This window comes from Heterodontus francisci, chromosome 1 (genome assembly GCF_036365525.1).
Source record: "Heterodontus francisci isolate sHetFra1 chromosome 1, sHetFra1.hap1, whole genome shotgun sequence".
Classification (NCBI taxonomy): Eukaryota; Metazoa; Chordata; class Chondrichthyes; order Heterodontiformes; family Heterodontidae; genus Heterodontus; species Heterodontus francisci.
Window position 1 is genome coordinate 7318129 of NC_090371.1, and position 20903 is coordinate 7339031.

General features: G+C 44.4%; 1 protein-coding gene across 1 annotated transcript in view; it reads right to left on the reverse strand.

Annotated features, from left to right (window-relative positions):
* Window positions 1–20903, reverse strand: part of LOC137377649 (disintegrin and metalloproteinase domain-containing protein 12-like) — a 330681-nt gene that overhangs the window by 129531 nt on the left and 180247 nt on the right. The window contains exons 10-16 of the mRNA XM_068047535.1: window positions 19387–19471; window positions 11764–11906; window positions 7868–7994; window positions 5712–5817; window positions 3798–3911; window positions 1443–1572; window positions 1237–1382 (exon numbers count right to left, since the gene is read on the reverse strand). Coding sequence (XP_067903636.1) covers window positions 1237–1382; window positions 1443–1572; window positions 3798–3911; window positions 5712–5817; window positions 7868–7994; window positions 11764–11906; window positions 19387–19471 — 851 coding nt within the window. The remainder of the gene's footprint in view (window positions 1–1236; window positions 1383–1442; window positions 1573–3797; window positions 3912–5711; window positions 5818–7867; window positions 7995–11763; window positions 11907–19386; window positions 19472–20903) is intronic.

Consider the following 20903-nt stretch of genomic DNA (forward strand, 5'->3'; position numbering starts at 1 on the left):
CTTCATTACAATGGAATTGGAGTACAGGAATAAAGAAATAATAGGGCAGTTGTACAGGGTTTTGGTGAGACCAAATCTGGAATACTGTGTGTAGTTTTGGTCTCCACATTTAAGAAAGGATATACTTGCATTGGAGGCAGTGCAGCGAAGGTTCACGAGATTGGTCCCTGGGATGAGGGAGTTGTCCTATGATAAGAGGCTAAATAAATTGGGCCTGTATTCTGTGGAGTTTAGAAGAATGGGAGATGATCTCATTGAAACATATAAGATTCTAAAGGGGCTGGATACGGTAGACACTGAGAGATTATTTCGGCTGGTCATGAAATCTAAAACATGGGCGCACAGTCTCAGGATAAGGGGCCGATCATTTAGGACTGAGATGAGGAGAAATTACTTCACTCAAGGGGTTGTAAATCTTTGAATTCAAGTGGATGATCCTACATAAGAACATAGGAAATTGGAGCAAAAGTGAAATATTCAGCCCCTCGAACCTGCTCCACCATTCAGTAAGATCATGGTAGAAGTGTGCAAGATTATGACAGCTTTAGATGTGTTAGACAGGGTAAAATTGTTCCCATTAATAAATGGTGTTCTTGTGACAAGGACACAGATTGAAAGTTTTGGGCAAAAGATACAGGTGGAATATGACAAAGGGCTCTTTTTACACAGTGGGTGGTAATGACCTGGAGCTTGCTGCCCACAAGGGTGGCGGAAGTGGAGACATTCAATGACTTCAATTGGAAATTGGATGGCCACCTGAGAGAAATAGACTTGCAGGGCTACAGGAATCGAGCGGGGAGTCGGACTGACTGCATAACTCCATGAAGAGCCAGCATGGACTTGATGGACCGAATGGCCATGATCTTCTACTTCAATGCCATCTTCCCACAATATCCCACATCCCTTAACCCCTTAGTATTCAAAAATCTATTGATATAAGCCTTGGATATACCCAATGACATGCTGCTGGGATAGAGAATTCCAAAGATTCACAACCCTTTGATTGAAGAAATTTCTCCTCATTTCAGTCCTAAATGGCCGACCCCTTATTCTGAGACTGTGATCCCAGAACCCAGCCAGGGGAAACATCCTGCCCGCATCCACCCTGTCAAGCCTCTTCAGAATTTTATATGTTTCAATGAGATCCCTTCTTACTATTTGAAACCCTAGCGATATCACCCTTCTCTATTCAATTACTGGGCCTCTTCCCGACGTACCATCCATCTTAGATGTCACCATCCATCAGCATGTTATTGATGTTGAGAGGTGACTGATAACATCTTGGCTGTGCACCAGGGCTAAAGGCTCTACTAGTCAGCTGTTCCAGTAGAGCTCTGTCACTGGCATCTAACTGACAATGTGTAAAATTGCCCAAGTACCACCTGTCAACAAACAGCATGATAAATCTAGCCCAACCAATTATCGACCAGTTCAGGTTTCACTGGTCCACTTGGCTCCAGATCTCATCCCTTGATCCAGAGATGGGCATGAGCTCAATGCCAAGGTGAGGTGAGAGTAGTTGCTCCCAGGGGTTTGGATAGACAATAAAGACAATAGAGCCCCTCGCTAAACCTAGGTCAATGAGTCAAAGGAAATGTCTTCCAGTGCCTGGAATCATATCTGATCCAGTGGAAGATAAAGTCATGTAATCATAGAATTATGCTGCAGAGAAGGAAGCCATTTTGCCTGTGCTGGCTATCCAATTAATCCCACTCTGCAGCCCTTTCCCCATAGCCCAGCAAATTTATCTACAAGTATCTATCTAATTCCCTTTTGAAAGTTGTATTGAATCTGCTTCCACCAAATTTTCAGGCAGTGCATTCCACATCATAACAACTCACTGCGTAAAAAAATTCTCCTCATTTAGCCTCTGCCAATTACCTTAAATCTGTGTCCTCTGGTTACTGGCCATTCTGTCACTGACAACAGAGTAAACAAGACAAAACTATCAAAACCCTTCATGATTTGGAATATCTCTATTAAATCTCTCCTTTACTGTCTTTAAGGACAAGAACCCCAGCATCTCTCATTTCTCCAAATAACTGACATTTTTCTGAGTGTAAAAACTATAGGGCAATAATAGTTGGGGATTTCAACCCGAATATCAACTGGGATACAAACAGTGTGAAGGGCACAGAGGGACCAAAATTCTTGAACTGCATTCAAGAGAACTTTTTTAGCCAGCACGTAACAAGCCCAACGAGAGGGGGGCACAACTCTAGATTTAGTCTTCGGTAACGAAGCTGGGCAAGTGGATGAAGTAACAGTGGGTGACCATTTTGGAGATAGTGATCATAATACAGTTAATTCTCGCATAATCATGGAAAAGGACAAAGATAGAACAGGAGTAAAAGTTCTAAATTGGGAGAAGTCAAAATTTACGAAGCTGAGAGGTGACCTGGCGAAAGTGGACTGGATACAGCTACTTGAAGGAAAATCAGTGGCAAACCAGTGGGAGGTATTCAAAAATGAGACTCTACAGGCACAGTGTAGGCATGTCCCCACAAAGATAAAGGGTGGAAAGGCCAAATCTAGAGCCCCCTGTTTATCCAGAGGCATGCAGGATAAGTTAAAGCAGAAAAAAAAGCTTAAAACGATCACAAAAATCTTAATACTTTAGAAAGCCTAGAGGAGTATAAAAAGTGCAGGGGTGAAGTAAAAAAGAAAATTAGAAAAGCAAAGAGAGGACATGAAAAAATATTGGCAGGTAAAATCAAGAAAGCCCAGAGATGTTTTATCAGTACATTAAGAGCAAGAGGATAACTAAGGAAAGGGTAGGGCCTATCAGAGATGTACAAAGGAACTTATGCGTGGATGCAGAAGATGTGGGCAGGGCTCTTAATGAGTTTTTTGTCTCCGCCTTCACAAAGGAAAGGGATGATGCAGACATTGTAGTTAAAGAAGAGGAGTGTGAAATATTAGATATGATAAGCATAATGAGAGAGGAAGTACTAGAGGGTCTGACATACTTGAAAGTGGATAAATCGCCAGGGACGGATGGATTACATCCCAGGTTGTTAAAGGAAGCCAGGGAGGAAATAGCAGATGCGCTGAGGATCATCTTCAAATCCTCACTAGGTACAGGCGAGATACCAGAGGATTGGAGGTCTGCGAACATTCTACCATTGTTTAAAAAGGGTGCAAGGGATAGGCCAAATAATTATAGGCCGGTCAGTCTGACCTCAGTGGTGGGTGAATTATTAGAATCAATCTGAGAGAAAGGATAAAAGCAAAATACTGTGGATGCTGGAAATCTGAAATAAAAACAAGAAATGCTGGAAATACTCAGCAGGTTGGCAGCATCTGTGGAGAGAGAAGCAGAGTTAACGTTACAGGTCAGTGACCCTTCTTCAGAACTAGCAGATATTAGAAATGTGAAAGGTTTTAAGCAAGTAAAGCAGGGGTGGGGCAAGAGATAACAAAGGAGAAGATGTAGATAGGACAAGGTCACAGAGAATAACCGACCAGAAGGTCATGGAGCAAAGGCAAACAATATGTTAATGGTGTGAGAAAGGATAAATGGCCACTTAGAAAGGCACGGATTAATCAGGGATAGTCAGCATGGATTTGTGAAGGGAAGTTCATGTCTTACTGGGTCTCTGGCCTGAAACGTTAACTCTGCTTCTCTCTCCACAGATGCTGCCAGACCTGCTGAGTATTTCCAGCATTTCTTGTTTTTATTTCATGTCTTACTAACTTTATTGAGTTTTTTGAGGAAGTAGCAAGGAGGATTGATGAGGGTAGTGCAGTGAGTGTGTTTTACATGGATTTTAGTAAGGCATTTGACAAGGTCCCACTTGGCAGACTGATCAGTAAAATCTGTGTCCTCTGATTACTGGCCATTCTGCCACTGGCAACAGAGTAAACGGCTCTGGAGCTGCGGATGGACTCACTTTGGAGCATCCGCGATGCTGAGGAGGTAGTGGATAGCACATTTAGCGAATTGGTCACACCGCAGCTTAGGATTGCTGAGGGAGAAAGGGAATGGGTGACCAAAAGGCAGAGAAAGAGCAGGAAGGCAGCGCAGGTGTCCCCTGCGGTCATCTCCCTCCACAACAGGTATACCGTTTTGGATACTGTTGAGGGAGATGGCTCACCAGGGGAAGGCAGCAGTAGCCAGGTTCATGGCACCGTGGCTGGCTCTGCTGTTCAGAAGGGCGGGAAAAAGAGTGGAAGGGCTATAGTCATAGGGGATTCGATTGTAAGGGGAGTAGATAGGCGGTTCTGTGGTCGAAAATGAGACTCCCGAATGGTATGTTGCCTCCCAGCTGCACGGGTCAGGGATGACTCAGATCGGCTGCAGAACATTCTGAAAGGGGAGGGTGAACAGCCAGTTGTCGTTGTGCACATAGGCACCAATGATGTAGGTAAAAAACAGGATGAGGTCCTACAAGCAGAATTTAGGGAGTTAGGAGCCAAGTTAAAAAGTAAGACCTCAGAGGTGGTAATCTCAGGATTGCTACCAGTGCCACGTGATAGTCAGAGTAGAAATGAAAGAATAGTCAGGATGACTGCGTGGCTTGAGAGATGGTGCAGGAGGGAGGGGTTCAGATTTTTGGGACATTGGGACCGGTTCTGGGGGAGGTGGGACGAGTACAAATTGGACGGTCTACACCTGGGCCGGACTGGAACCAATGTCCTTGGGGGTGCTTTTGCTAACGCTGTTGGGGAGGGTTTAAACTAATGTGGCAGGGGGGTGGGAACCAAATGAGGTCAGTGGAGAGTAAGGAGGTAGTAACTAAAGCCTGTAAGGAACTAGATATTGAAGTCAGCGTGACTAAGGGGAAGAGTAGGCAGGGAGCAGATGATGAAAGTAAAGGGACTGGTGGTCTGAGGTGTATTTGTTTTAATGCAAGAAGTGTAGTAGGTAAGGCAGATGAACTTAGGGCTTGGATTAGTACCTGGGAGTATGATGTTATTGCTATTACTGAGACTTGGTTGAGGGAAGGGCATGATTGGCAACTAAATATCCCAGGATACCGATGCTTCAGGCGGGATAGAGAGGGAGGTAAAAGGGGTGGAGGAGTTGCATTACTGGTCAAAGAGGATATCACAGCTGTGCTGAAGGAAGGCACTATGGAAGACTCGAGCTGTGAGGCAATATGAGCAGAACTCAGAAATAGGAAGGGTGCGGTAACAATGTTGGGGCTGTACTACAGGCCTCCCAACAGCGAGCGTGAGATAGAGGTACAAATATGTAAACAGATTATGGAAAGATGTAGGAGCAACAGGGTGGTGTTGATAGGAGATTTTAATTTTCCCAACATTGACTGGGATTCACTTAGTGTTAGAGGTCTAGATGGAGCAGAATTTGTAAGGAGCATCCAGGAGGGATTTCTAGAGCAGTATGTAAATAGTCCAACTCGGGAAGGGGCCATACTGGACCTGGTGTTGGGGAATGAGCCCGGCCAGCTGGTTGAAGTTTCAGTAGGGGACTACTTTGGGAATAGTGATCACAATTCCGTAAGTTTTAGAATACTCATGGACAAAGACGAGAGTGGTCCTAAAGGAAGAGTGCTAAATTGGGGGAAGGCCAACTATACCAAAATTCGGCAGGAGCTGGGGAATGTAGATTGGGAGCAGCTGTTTGAAGGTAAATCCACATTTGATATGTGGGAGGCTTTTAAAGAGAGGTTGATTAGCGTGCAGGAGAGACTTGTTCCTGTGAAAATGAGGGGTAGAAATGGCAAGATTAGGGAACCATGGATGACAGGTGAAATTGTGAGACGAGCTAAGAGGAAAAAGGAAGCAGACATAAGGTCTAGGCGGCTGAAAAAAGATGAAGCCTTGAAAGAATATCGGGATTGTAGGCGGAATCTGAAATGAGGAATTAAGAGGGCTAAAAGGGGTCATGAAATATCTTTAGCAAACAGGGTTAAGGAAAATCCCAAAGCCTTTTATTCATATATAAGGAGCAAGAGGGTAACTAAAGAAAGGATTGGCCCACTCAAGGACAAAGGAGGAAAGTTATGCGTGGAGTCAGAGAAAATGGGTGAGATTCTAAACGAGTACTTTGCATCGGTATTCACCGAGGAGAGGGATATGACGGATGTTGAGGTTAGGGACAGATGTTTGATTACTCTCGGTCAAGTCGGCATAAGGAGGGAGGAAGTGTTGGGTATTCTAAAAGGCATTAAGGTGGACAAGTCCCCAGGTCTGGATGGGATCAATCCCAGGTTACTGAGGGAAGCGAGAGAGGAAATAGCTGGGGCCTTAACAGATATCTTTGCAACTTCCTTAAACACGGGTGAGGCACCGGAGGACTGGAGAATTGCTAATGTTGTCCCCTTGTTTAAGAAGGGTAGCAGGAATAATCCAGGTAATTATAGACCGGTGAGCCTGACGTCAGTGGTAGGGAAGCTGCTAGAGAAGATACTGAGGGATAGGATCTATTCCCATTTGGAAGAAAATGGGCTTATCAGTGATAGGCAACATGGTTTTGTGCAGGGAAGGTCATGTCTTACCAACTTAATAGAATTCTTTGAGGAAGTGACAAAGTTGATTGATGAGGGAAGGGCTGTAGATGTCGTATACATGGACTTCAGTAAGGCGTTTGATAAGGTTCCCCATGGTAGGCTGATGGAGAAAGTGAAGGCGCATGGGGTCCAATGTGTACTAGCTAGATGGATAAAGAACTGGCTGGGCAACAGGAGACAGAGAGTAGCAGTTGAAGGGAGTTTCTCAAAATGGAGACATGTGACCAGTGGTGTTCCACAGGGATCCGTGCTGGGACCACTGTTGTTTGTGATATACATAAATGATTTGGAGGAAAGTATAGGTGGTCTGATTAGCAAGTTTGCAGACGACACTAAGATTGGTGGAGTAGCAGATAATGAAGGAGACTGTCAGAGAATACAGCAGAATATAGATAGACTGGAGAATTGGGCAGAGAAATGGCAGATGGAGTTCAATCAGGGCAAATGCGAGGTGATGCATTTTGGTAGATCCAATTCAAGAGTGAACTATACAGTAAATGGAAAAGTCCTGGGGAAAATTGATGTACAGAGAGATTTGGGTGTTCAGGTCCATTGTTCCCTGAAGGTGGCAACGCAGGTCAATAGAGTGGTCAAGAAGGCATACGGCATGCTTTCCTTCATCGGACGGGGTATTGAGTACAAGAGTCGGCAGGTCATGTTACAGTTGTATAGGACTTTGGTTCGGCCACATTTGGAATACTGCGTGCAGTTCTGGTCGCCACATTACCAAAAGGATGTGGATGCTTTGGAGACGGTGCAGAGGAGGTTCACCAAGATGTTGCCTGGTATGGAGGGCGCTAGCTATGAAGAGAGGTTGTATAGATTAGGATTATTTTCATTAGAAAGACGGAGGTTGAGGGGGGACCTGATTGAGGTGTACAAAATCATGAGAGGTATAGACAGGGTGGATAGCAAGAAGCTTTTTCCCAGAGTGGGGGATTCAATTACAAGGGGACACGAGTTCAAAGTGAGAGGGGAAAAGTTTAGGGGGGATATGCGTGGAAAGTTCTTTACGCAGAGGGTGGTGGGTGCCTGGAACGCATTGCCAGCGGAGGTGGTAGACGCGGGCACGATAGCGTCTTTTAAGATGTATCTAGACAGATACATGAATGGGCAGGAAGCAAAGAGACACAGACCCTTAGAAAATAGGCGACAGGTTTAGATAGAGGATTTGGATCGGCGTAGGCTTGGAGGGCCGAAGGGCCTGTTCCTGTGCTGTAATTTTCTTTGTTCTTTTTTTTAAACAAGACAAAACTATCAAAACCCTTCATGATTTGGAATATCTCTATTAAATCTCTCCTTTACTGTCTTTAAGGACAAGAACCCCAGCATCTCTCATTTCTCCAAATAACTGAAATCTTTCTGAGTGTAAAATTTCTGGGTGTAAAAACTATAGGGCAATCATAGTTGGGGATTTCAATCCGAATATCCACTGGGATACAAACAGTGCGAAGGGCACAGAGGGCACAAAATTCTTGAACTGCGTTCATGGGATACAGGGAACGTGGCAGGTTGGATCTGAAATTGGTTCAGTGACAGGAAACAAAGGGTAGCAGTTAACGGATGTTTTCGCGAATGGAAAGCAGTTTGCAGTGGCGTTCCACAGGGCTCAGTGCTGGGTCCCTTGCTGTTTGTGGTATATATTGAAGGCAATTAGGGATGGGCAATAAATGTTGGCCTGGCCAGCGATGCCCACATCCTATGAATGAATAAAAAGAATATATTAATGATTTGGAATTAAATGTGGGAGGCATGATTGGGAAATTTGCTGATGACACAAAAATTGGCCGTGTAGTTGATAGTGAGGAGGATAGCTGTAGACTCCAGAATGATATCAATGGTTTGGTTGAGTGGGCAGAAATGTAGCAAATGGAATTTAATCCAGAGAAGTGTGAGGTAATGCATTTGGGGATGGCAAATAAAGCGAGGAAATACACCGTAAATGGGAGGATATTGAGAGGGGTAGAAGAAGTGAGAGATCTTAGAGTGTCCACAGGTCCCTGATGGTGACAGGCCAGGTAGATTGAGTGGTGAAGAAGTCATATGGAATGCTTTCTTCATTGGCCGAGGTATATAATACAAAAGCAGGGATGTAATGCTGGAACTGAATAAAACGCTGGTTAGGCTACAGCTGGAGTATTGCATGCAGTTCTGGTCACCATATTACAGGAAGGACATAATTGCTCTGGAGAGAGTACAGAGGAGATTTACAAGAATGTTGCCAGGGCTTGAAAGTTCCATCTATGAGGAAAGATTGGATAGGCTAGGGTTGTTTTCCTTAGGAGGCTGAGCGGTGGCTTAATTGAGGTGTACAAAATTATGAGGGGCCTAGATAGAGTAGACAGGAAGGACCTGTTTCCCCTAGCAGAGAGGTAAATTAACAGGGGGCACAGATTTAAGGTGATTGGTAGAAGGATTAGAGGGGACATGAGGAAAAACTTTTTCACCCAGAGTGTGGTGGGTGTCTGGAATTCACTGCCAGGATCGGTGGTGGAGGCAGAAACCCTCAACTCATTTAAAAGGTACCTGGACATGCACCTGAAGTGCTGTAACCTGCGAGGCTATGGACCAGGTACTGGAAGGTGGGATTAGATTGGGCGGCTAGTATTTTCAGCCGTGCAGACACAATGGACTGAATGGCCTCCTTCTGTGCCGTAATATTTCTATGGTTCGAAGGTTCTATCCCTGATGGTAAATCTCCTCTGCAGCATCTCTACCGACTTGAGATCCTTTCTAAAATGCGTTGTCTAGAATTTACACAAACCCTAGCTGAGATATGGCCAGTGATTTATAAAGGTTCAGAACAACTTCTTTGCTTCTGTATGTTATTCTTCGATTAGTAATTGCAAGGATACTATCAGGTTTTCTTTAACAGCCTTCTAAGTTTGTCAGACCAGCCTTCAAAGACCCCCACAGGTGTCTCTGTTCCCCCATCCTCTTTAAAATTGTACCATTTATTTAAATTGTACAATTTAGTTGATATTACTGCTCCTCATTCTTCCAAACAAAAGCTGATTTGGAAGAGGTTAATTTTGAGGGGATGAGAATGGAAGAATGAAGAAGGTGAATATTTGGACAAAAAGATAAAGCAACAGTGGGAAATATTTAAAACAGTGATCAATAAAGTTCAGGAGAAATATATTCCGCTAAAAGATAAGAATAAACCAATAATTAAACACTGTGGTTGAATAAACAGATGAGGGCGATGTTGAAACTAAAGAAGAAAGCACATACTAAGTACATAACCAATAAAAGAGAGGATGATAAACGTGAATACAAAGAGATTCGGAAAGAAATTGAAAAATATTAGGAAAGCAAAAATGAAGGACAAAATTAATTTATCAAGAAACATGAAAAGAAATAGAAAAGCAAAATACTGCAGATGCTGAAAATCTGAAATAAAAACAGGAAGTGCAGTAAATACTCAATAGGTCAGGCAGCATCTGTGGAGAAAAAAGCAGAGTTAATGCTTCAGTCGATGTTCTTTCATCAGTAGGCCTATTGTACAGAATCTCACTTAAAATATTCACTGCCTCCACAAGAGTCAGTGTTCCAGCAGCCAAAGTACTTCTAACAACTTTTTAAAAAAAATTTCTTCGCATCACAAGCTACATTTCCCATTTTCACCCAAAAGAAATATTAGGCTGAATTTTACCTTGGGCGGATGGGAATTTGCCACCGCCTAGCCTGGGGATCCGTCTCGTATTTTACGGGCCCCTGGGCTTTAATTGTCCCAAGGTGGGACTTCCACCCGCTTGAGGGAGGAAGTCCCACCTCAGTGAGCTGCCAGCCAATCAGCGGGCTGGCAGCTCTTAGTCCCAGCGATCCATTGGGAGCGGTGGCCACTGCTGGGAATGCAGCCCAGCCGATGCCATGGACCCTGGAGAGTAAGTGAGTTGGGCATGCCTCACTAAGGGGATCGCTCCTTCCCTGGTGAGGCTGGAGTGGTCGTTTGGGGGGGTGGTGCCTTGGGTCCCGGGGGTGGGTTGGGAGGCGGGGGCGGCCCTCAATTGGGCACTCTGTGCCTGATTGCCATGCCCCCCACAACACCCCCCCCGAGGCGCGGAAAGGCCAGCAGCTATCGCTGGGTGGCCTTTCACGTCCCCAGCACACCCGCCTGCCTGGCTACTTAAGGGCCTTGGTTAGCCTCGGGCGGGCGGGCGGACCGTTCCCCCACCCAACCACCTTAAAGTCGACCGGAGGCGGGAGCGGGGCGGGTAGACCTCCCGGAGCCTCCCACTCAATTTTACGCCGCCCCCACATCACCAACTGACCCGCTGGGGTGAAGTAAAATAAAACATGTGACATATCCCTAAAAATGATTAGTTTCTTGTTCTTCTGTTCACCTAAGGATGGGAACTTAAGTAGAGTCATACAGTCATAACGGCACAGAAGGAGGCCATTCGGCCAGTTGAGTCCATGCTGGCTCTTGGCAGAACAACGCAATCAACTCCATTCCCTGGCCCTATCCCTATCACTCCCCTTTCCTCAGACTTCACTCCCCTTTCCTCAGACTTCACTCCCCTTCCTCCCAGACTTCACTCCCCTTCCTCCCAGTTGAGAGCAAGAGCTGCAGCATTGATGAGTAAACTGACCATGGCACTGTGGTACAGCAAGCCATCCAAGCAGGGGGGTTAATCCCAGAATCGTTACAGTGCAGAAGGAGGCCATTCGGCCCATCGTGTCTGCCCCGACTCTCTGAAAGAGCAATTCCCTCAGTTCCATTATGCTGCCTTCTCCCCGTGACCATGCACATTCTTCCTTTTGAAAAAACTCCAGCAAGTAGTTACACATGATTTTCCCCTAAGAAATCCACAACTGGCTTTCCTTATTTATTCCTGTCTTTAAAGGGACAGTGATCCCGCCTCCTAAAACGTTGACACAAAAAGACTGGAGGATTGCTCCAGGCGGGGGCGGGGGAAAGGTGGGAGTGGTGTGTGAAGAAAAGGCAGAGGCGGGGTTCCCGTCGCCTTTTCGGCCCAGTGCCAGGAGCCCTGCCTCCAGCACAAAATCCAGCCCTTGCTCTTTTTGTTTATGCCTTGCTTCTTGCACTTAATGATGGAGATGTTTGTGGAGCTTCCTCCTCCCCTTAGTTGCCAAAACTGCAATATTGCAATCATGACATAACACCGAATTAAATTACACACACAGACTAGGCTCCTTCAGGAATACAAATTCTCCCACCAGCCCTGTGTTTGTGCTAGGAAGGGCTCAATCTTTCTGTTAGAGAGTGCTTTGGAAATGAAATCCACCAACGTCAGCCACACTGCGTGAATGTGTTTCTCACTTCAGCGATCGATGCATGATGCATTCGTGTCTCCGCGCTGAACAGGAACACCTCCGTTCTTGAATATCGTGTGCTACTCCTAGATTGTGTGCAAGCCCGTGGGCGAGGGTCGTAGAAAGAAATGAAACAGCAGGCCGGTAGTCCTAAGAAGGAACAGAAAGAATTTTCTGTGAACACGTTTCAATATCATCATCCAATGCCAATAATTCGACATGGGCTCACATAAAACCTGTGCACTGCTTGATACTCAGGCAGCCCGTCTTACACATTCCCTCTTAGACACTCACATGGATATCGTCATGTGTGGTTACTGACATTGGAGGGGAAGAGGGTGGATTTTAACTCACGGCAGGCAAGTGATCACACAGTGGGTCGGCCTAACAAGGAACGGCAGACATTTTAATATTGAGTCCTCATTAAATTGAGGCTGACTTACATCCTGACTGTAGGTGACAAGTGGCAGCTCACTGCATCAAAGGCAAATGTGGAGAAGACGAGGGGATCAATGGGGATTCTAGGGTGGACCGGACTAGGGAGGCCGATAGACCTGCTCCTCCTGGCTCCACAAAGGGAAGTTTTAAACTCACTTTACAAGGGCTTTTCCTGCACTATTTCTTTCTAGACTAATACAAACATGCTGAAGAGTTGGCATAATATTTTGAACACAGAACTTTAATGGAGACTTGTTGCTTCAGCTTATACATGCTAACTGACTGCGCAGGAAAATGGAATCACGTGATCTTGTATCAATTCCTGTGATGACACACATATTAGCATAAACATATATTTAAATGATTGATTCATGTAAATTTCCACTCACAACATTTTAGCTCGATTTAAAACTCCCCCATAATCTGGCTCTTTGTTCATCACAGGGGATAGGTTTCTCCAGAGTCAATCCTTGCCCTTAACTCATCCGTTTTACCTGCAATACTCCTGGCATTAAAGTAGAGGCCATCCATCCTGGTCTTACTCCCTTGAAACTTACTTCCGCTATATTCCCTCTGACTTGTTCGCTTTCCTGTGTTTAGCTGTGCCCCTATTCTGCTCGGAGTCTACATCCCCTCCCCCTGCCAAATTAGTTTAAACTTCCCAACAGCACTAGCAAACCCGCCAGCAAGGATGTTAGTCCCCCTCTGGTTCAGATGTAGACCGTCCCGCTTGTACAGATACCACCTTCCCCAGAAACGGTCCCAGTGGTCCAGGAATCTAAAACCCTCCCTCCTGCACCAACTCTTAAGCCACGCATTCATCTGTGCTATTCTCCTATTTCTATACTCGCTAGCACGTGGCACTGGGAGTAATCCAGAGATTACAACCCGAAAGGTCCTGCTTTTTAGTCTACTGCCTAAGTCCCTGAATTCTTGATGCAAGACCTCATCGCTCTTTCTACCTATGTCACTGGTACCAACATGTACCATGACCTCTGCCTTATCACCTTCCCCATTCAGGATGCCCTGCAGCCGTTCAGTGTCATCACGGACCCTGGCACCAGGGAGGCAACACACCATCCTGGAGATACATTGACGGCCACAGTAGCGCCTATCTGTTCCCCTGACTATAGAATCCCCTATTACTATTGCTCTTCCTCTCTCTCCCCCTTCCTGTGCAGACAGGCTGCTTGTGGTACCAGAAGCTTGGCTCTGTCCGCACTCCCTGGAGGAACCAGCCTCATCAGCCTCCAAAATGGAATACCGATTTGCAAGCGGGACCCCAGGGGACTCCTGAACTACCTGCTTGTTTCTCTTGGACTGCCTGGTGGTCACCCATTCCCTTCCTTCCTCAAGTCCCTTCAGCTGCGGTGTGACCACCTCTCTATACGTGCTATCCACAATGCTCTCAGACTCGCGGATGCTCCACAGTGTTTCCAGCCGCCGTTCCAGCTCTGAAACCCGAGCTTCCAGGAGCTGCAGCTGGACACACTTCCTGCACACATGCTGGTCCCGGGGACTGGAAATGTTCCCGGATTCCCACATGCAGCAAGAGGAGCAAACCACGGTTTTAAGCTCTCCTGCCATGACTAAACCCTTTAAATTTAAAACTTTAGAAGACTATTATAATTAAAAAAGGAGGAGCACTTCAAATGACATAACTGGACCATGACATTTCAATACTAATGGCTCATGCCTGCCCACATCAAATGATACTTGGAGCTGCCATGAACTGGAAAGATAAAATGGCAGTGAGCACGAACACATAGCGAATGCTGTGGGAAACGACTGACTGCTATCTTATCCAACTGTCCATTCTGTCCCACAATGGGCAGACTTACAATCAGGTCTTCCATCTCACTCACAGGTTCAATCTCTCGCTCACACTCAGCCTCTCCCTCACATTCAGTCACAGCTATGTATTCTCGTGTGGACAGCTGTATTTATTAGGGATAACATAATGGCAGTAGATAAAAGGGATGCAACTATCAGCGAAACAGGGAGGGGGAACACTAGATTGCAAGAACACCAAGAGCAGGAGTAAACCATGGAACCCATTGAGCCATTCAATATGATCGTGGCTGATCTTAGGCTTCAACTTCACTCTCCCGCCCACTAGCCATATCCTCAGAGACGACAAATCTGTCTATCTCAGCCTTAAATATATTCAACAAAATAGGAGGAAGAAATATGCAAATTAGGGAATTGAATAAAAAATATAGAATAATAATCATGGGGAATTTCAACTGCCCTGATGTTTATTGGACAGAAGAGGTAGGTTGGGGATAAGGGAATGGAGTTCCTACAATGTAACCCAAAATATAAAAAGCCCAATGGAGAAGATTGACTATTAGATCTAATAATGGGGAATGGGCCAGAGCAGACAAGGGAAGTAAAAGTAGGAGAACATCTAGGCAATAGTAACCATAATACACTACACTTCAAGATGATAATAGAGAAGGAGATGAGTATGACAAAAACCAAGTTCATAGATTGGAGGAAAGTTGATTTTGAGGGGCTGCCAACAGAACTTTGGGAAAATGAAATGTGCAACAGTATTGGCAAACATTGATGTAGAACAACAATAGAAAACATTTCAAATGGTGTTCAACACCAAAAGGAAAGAACAAACTAAACACTCATGAGACTCCATGGATGAATATGACATAAGGGAACAATTGAGGGTGAGGGAAAAGGCATACATTAAGTATATAGATATTAGAAACATGCATGATAACAGAGAATATGAAGAGGTTAGGAGAGAAGCCATAAAAACAACTAGGAAGGCAAAGAGGAACAATAAAATTAATTATCAAGAATATACAACAAAATGTAAAATATTTTACATGCAGATCAATAAAAAAATGAAGGCTCGCATGGAATTAGGACTGTCGTTGGCTATCCCTCGATTCAAGGATAATGTCTTATCAGGGTCGTGAGTTTCTGCCATGGGTCTTCATGTGACTGAACAGGCCCATTCTTGAACCACAAATCTTGGGTACATGAGGCAGGATGTCCCACGATGCAGGGGGATCCAAAGTGCAGGATTTGCTTCCTTTTCTTTCCTTCTCTGTTATCACTCTGTCTCAACATCCTTTGAAAAACAAAAGCTGAGCCAGAAAGACCCATCCGTGACTTACTCAGGAAGTTAAGGATAGTATTTGATTTTTTTAAAAGGCTTACAATGCTACAAAAAAGAGTAGCAAGTCTGGGGATTGGGAGTGTTTTAGAAACCAGCAAAGGGCCACCAAAAATGTTCATAAAAAGGAAAAAATAGAATGAGAGTAAACCAGCTAGTAACATATGTTATGAGAGTACTTTCATTTTTTGTAAAATATGTTTTCAGGACTTATAGTTGAATTATGGACATTGATTCATCTCGAAACTTGAAGAGATGCTGAACTTTACATTTTTTATTTAAAGAAGTCACCAGAAGGTCCCTGGATTTGGCTTTTAAGCAAGATCTTACTGGAAGGAACCTGGCTGTGGATAATCACCCAGCAGGGGTTGTTTTTGACTTGGTGATATGTTTACAAAGAAGTGACAGGTCAAGATTTATAGAGGTCAGGAGGTTTGACTTTGGACTGTTTTTAGTTTCAACTTGAACTGTTACAACAGACAGTTGTTTTTTGCCTTCCAAAGAAGATCCAGCTCTCTCTCTTGAAAAGAAATCCTGCATACAGTGTGTCAGTTTCCTATTTCCTCCTGTATTTGAAGAAAATCTGCATATTTGAAAAAACCCTGCATATCAAATGTGTGGGAACTGAAACCCTTACTGCTACATTTCTGCTGTAAGATGTATTTGAAGCCTCTGTAGCTGCATTTCTTGGAAAGCCGACCCAAACTAATCTTCAACATTGCCAGGGAAGAACTGTTTTAAGAAGATCCCAGTGACAGCTGTCTGTACACATTTGGGAGTCCAAACCAAAACCAAGGACAAGTATTCAGCCAAAGTGGGTTCTTTTTGTTTTATTTGTAACAGCGCTAAAATCCCTTTTATTTTCCCAGTTAACTGGTATGTGTGTATATGTGAGTGTGTGAGGGGCTAAGATAAATAAGGAGTTTTAATATTTCAATTTGTGTGTTTATGCTTTACTTCATTACTGGTTAAGACTTGTTTTATAATAAACTGATAATTTTGTTGTTCATTAAAGAAACCTGGCTGTGTGTTTTATTCTGGGAAAAATAGGGTCTATGCTTGACCGTATCGGTAAGTGGGAAAATTTAAATATATGTTGTGACCTGTGGAGATGTGGGACTAGAATAAACTGAGGATTGTGACCTAATAGAGGTCTTTAAAATTGTGAAAGGTTTTAATGGAGTAACTAAGAGAGAATGTTTGCACTTGAGGGGGGAAAGCATACCCAGAGACCATCAATATAAAATAATAACCAAGAAATCCAAAAGAGAATTCAGAAGAAACTCCTTTACCCAATGAGTGATGAGATTGTGGACCTTGGTATCACAGGGAGTGGTTGAAGCAAATAGAAAAGATGCATTTGAAGAGAAGCTATACAAGCATTTGAAGGAGAAGTGAATAGAGGGTCTCAATGATAAATTTATATGAGGTAAGACAGGAGGGGGCATGAGTGGCGCCTAAGGGCCCACATGGACTGGTTGGATTGAATGGCCTGTTTCTGTGCCATATATCATACAGTCCTAACGCACAGAAGGAGTCCATTTGGCCCATCAAATCCATGCGGGCTCTCTGTACAGCAATCCGGTCAGCCCCATTCCCCTGCTCTATCCCCATAGCCGTACAAGTCTGTTTCCCTCAACTGCCTATCCAATTTTCCTTTACAAATCATCACCGTCAGAGGCAGCAAGCTCTAGGTCACAACCTCATAGGAACATCAGAGCAGGAGTAGGCCATTCAGCCCATCGAGCCTGCTCTGCCATTCAATACGATTTTGGCTGATCATCCACTTCAATGCTTTTTTCCCCACACTATCCCCATTTTAGATTTATATCCCTTTGCTATTTAGAAATCTGTCAATCTCTGCTATAAACATACTCAATGACTGAGCTTCCACAGTTCTCTGGGGTAGAGAATTCCAAAGATTCACAACCCTCTGAGTAAAGAAATTTCTCCTCATCTCTGTCCGAAGTGGCTTCCCCCTTATTTTGAAATTGTGTCCCCTGGTTCTAGACTCCCCAGCCAGGGGAAACATCTTAGCTGCATCTACCCTGTCTGCCCCTTTAAGTATTTTGTAGGTTTCAATGAGATCACGTCTCATTCTTCGAAACTCTAGAGAATACAGGCCCAGTTTCCCCAATCTCTCTTCATAGGGCAGTCCCACCATCCCGGGAACAAGTCTGGTGAACCTTCACTGCACTCCCTCTATGGCAATAATATCCTTCCTAAGATAAGGGGACCAAAATTGTACACAGTATTCCAGGTGCGGTCTAACCAAGGTTCTATACAATTGAAGGAAGACTTCACTACTCCTGTACTCAAATCCTCTTGTGATAAAGGCCTTTAGCCTTCTTAATTGCTTGCTGCACCTGCACGTCAGCTTTCAGTGACTTATTGACAAGGACACCCAGGTCCCTTTGTACATCTGCACTTTCTAGTCTCTTACCATTTCAGAAATATTCTGTATATTTATTCCTCCTACCAAAGTGGATTACCTCACATTTTTCCACATTATATTCCATCGGCTATGTTCTTGCCCTCTCGCTAAATCTTTCCAAATCCTCACCTAGTTTTGTGTCATCCGCGAACTTGGAAATATTACATTTGGTCCCTACATCCAAATCATTGATATATATTGTGAACAGTTGGGGCCCAAGCACTGATCCTTGCACTAGTCACATCCTGTCAACGCGAGAATGGTCCATTTATTCCTACTCTTTGTTTTCTGCCTTTTAACCAATCTTTAATCCATGCCAGTATATTACCTGCTATCCCATGTGCTTTAATTTTGCTAACCAACGTCCTGTGAGGGACTTTATCAAAAGCCTTCTGAAAATCGAAGTTTATTTCAAAAAAACTCCAACAGGTTTGTCAAACATGATTTCCCATTCATAAATCCATGTTGACTATGCCCAATCAGATCATTATTATTCAAGTGTCCAGTTATCACATCCTTTACAATAGATTCAAACATTTTCCCAACAACTGATTTATGTAAGGCTAACAGGTCTGTAGTTCCCCATTTTCTCTCTCCCTCCCTTCTTCAATAGTGGGGTGACATTTGCGACCTTCCAATCTACAAGAATCATTCCAGATTCTATAGAATTTTGGAAGATGATCACCAATGCATCCATTATCTCCATAGCTACCTCTTTCAACACTCTGGGATGTAGAATATCAGATCCTGGTGACTTATCAACCTTCAGCCCCATCAATATCTCCAACACAACCTTCTTACTAACACTAATTTCCTTCAATTCCCTATTCTCCTTAGTCCTTTTTTTTAATTCATTCATGGGATGTGGACGTCGCTGGCCAGGCCAGCATTTATTACCCATCCCTAATTGCCCTTGAACTGAGTGTCTTGCTCGGCCATTTCAGAGGGCATGTAAGAGTCAACCACATTGCTGTGGGTCTGGAGTCACATGTAGGCCAGACCAGGTAAGGACTGCAGATTTCCTTCCCTAAAGGACATTAGCAAACCAGATGGGTTTTTACAGCAATCGACAATGGTTTCATGGCCATCATTAGACTAGCTTTTAATTCCAGATTTATTAATTAAATTCAAATTCCACCTTCTGCTGTGGTGGGATTTAAACCCATGTCCCCAGAGCAATACCTGGGTCTCTAGGTTACTAGTCCAGTGACAATACCACTACGCCACCACCTCCCCATTGATGTCTAATTCTGGGAGATTTCTTGTATCTTCCTCAGTGAAGACAAACACAAAGTAATCATTTAGCTTCTCTGCTATTTCTCTTTTCCCCATTATAAATTCTCCTGACTCTGCCTGTAATGGACCCACAATGGAACTTCCTCGGGTACAGTTTACACCTGCGGGCCAGATGGAAACCTCTGGCGGGCCGGATCCTGGCCCATGGGCTGTATGTTGGACAACTCTGGTTTAGCTGATATCCTCCCATCAAGCTTACTGATCAGTATTAGCATTGAAGACATTAGCAAGTTTAAGATTCTGGTTATTCTACTTCACCAAGAGCAGTGTGTTGGCCACAGCCCACGAGGAGTGGGCAAATAGAAGGAAGAATGTGTGCTCACCGAGGCTATTCCTCCAGATTCCACCTTTGAACATATGCCGGCAAAATTAGCCAAACCGACAAGGCCAGCGTGAAAATAGCCACCTCTGTAAAAAAAGAAATCAATATCAACAAAGTATTTTTTTTTATTCTTTCGCAGGATGTGAGCATCGCTTATTGCCCATCCCTAGTTGCCCTTGAGAAGAATCAAAGAGCAACTGCCAATCTCCCATGGAATGAACAGAGCTAATTTTTTTAAGGACGCTGAATCACCTACATTTGCTCTGCAACCCACCTCTAAGGCACAGTCTGGACCTGAGCCCTTGTCCCAGGGACTGAGTGATGAGAAGAACTTACACTCTTAAAGATGCTACCAGATTCCACACAAGTCAAGCGGAGGTGGGAAGACACTCTTGTTGGGAATGGTTATTGGCTGGCACTTGGAATCATACAATGGTTACAGCACAGGAGGAGGCCATTTGGTCCATCATGTCTGTGCTGGCTGTCTGCAAGAGCAACTCAGCTAGTCCCACTTCCCTGTGTTTCCCTGCAGCCGTGCAAATATTTTCTCTTCAGATAATTATCCTTTCGAAAGCCATGATTGAATCTGCCTCCACCACAGAGTCAAGGCAGGAGAGCAGAATAGTAAAATGGAAAATGAAGGTCAGAGAATGGCAGTACATTCCAAATCCTAACCACTCGCTACGTAAAAAGTTTTTCCTTTGGTTTACCTTAAATCTGTGCCCTCTGAATCTCAACCCTTCCTCCAATGGGAACAGTTTTCAACCATCTACTCTGTCCAGACCCCTCATGAGTTTGAACACTTCTATCAAATCTCCTCTCAACCTTCTCTACTCTAAGGAGAACATTAGGAGCAGGGGTAGGCCATTCAGTCCTTCAAGCCTGCTCTGCCATTCTAGATCCTGGGATCGTCTACCTCGCCGTCATATTCCCACACTATCCCTATAATCTTGATGTCATCAACAACTAGAAATCGATCGATCTCTGTTTGGAACCTACTCAGTGACTGAGCTTCCACCACCCATTGGGGTAGACAATTCCAAAGATTCACCACCCTCTCAGTGAAGAAGTTCCTCCTTATCTCAGTCCTAAATGGCTTGCCCTTTATTCTGAGATTGTGTCCCCTGGTTCTAGACCCCACAGCCAGGGGAAACATCCTTTCTGCATCTAGCCTGGCTATCCCTTTAAGAGCTTTGTAAGTTTCAATGAGATTGTGTCTCATTCTTCTAACCTCCAGAGAAGAGAGTCCAGAAGGCTGTGTTGCCTGCCAGGGTTCGGGACATCTGCTCTAAGGCTGGATAGGAACTTGGAGTGGGAGGGGGAGGATCCAGTTGTCGTGGTCCATGTAGGTACCAACGACATAGGTAGAACTAGGAAAGGGTTTCTGCTCAGACAGTATGAGGAGTTAAGCAACAAATTGAAGAGCAGAGTGATAGATATAGGACAGATGTCAGAGGTAGTTTCTTTACACAGAGAGTAGTAGGGGCGTGGAACGCCCTGCCTGCAACAGTAGTAGAC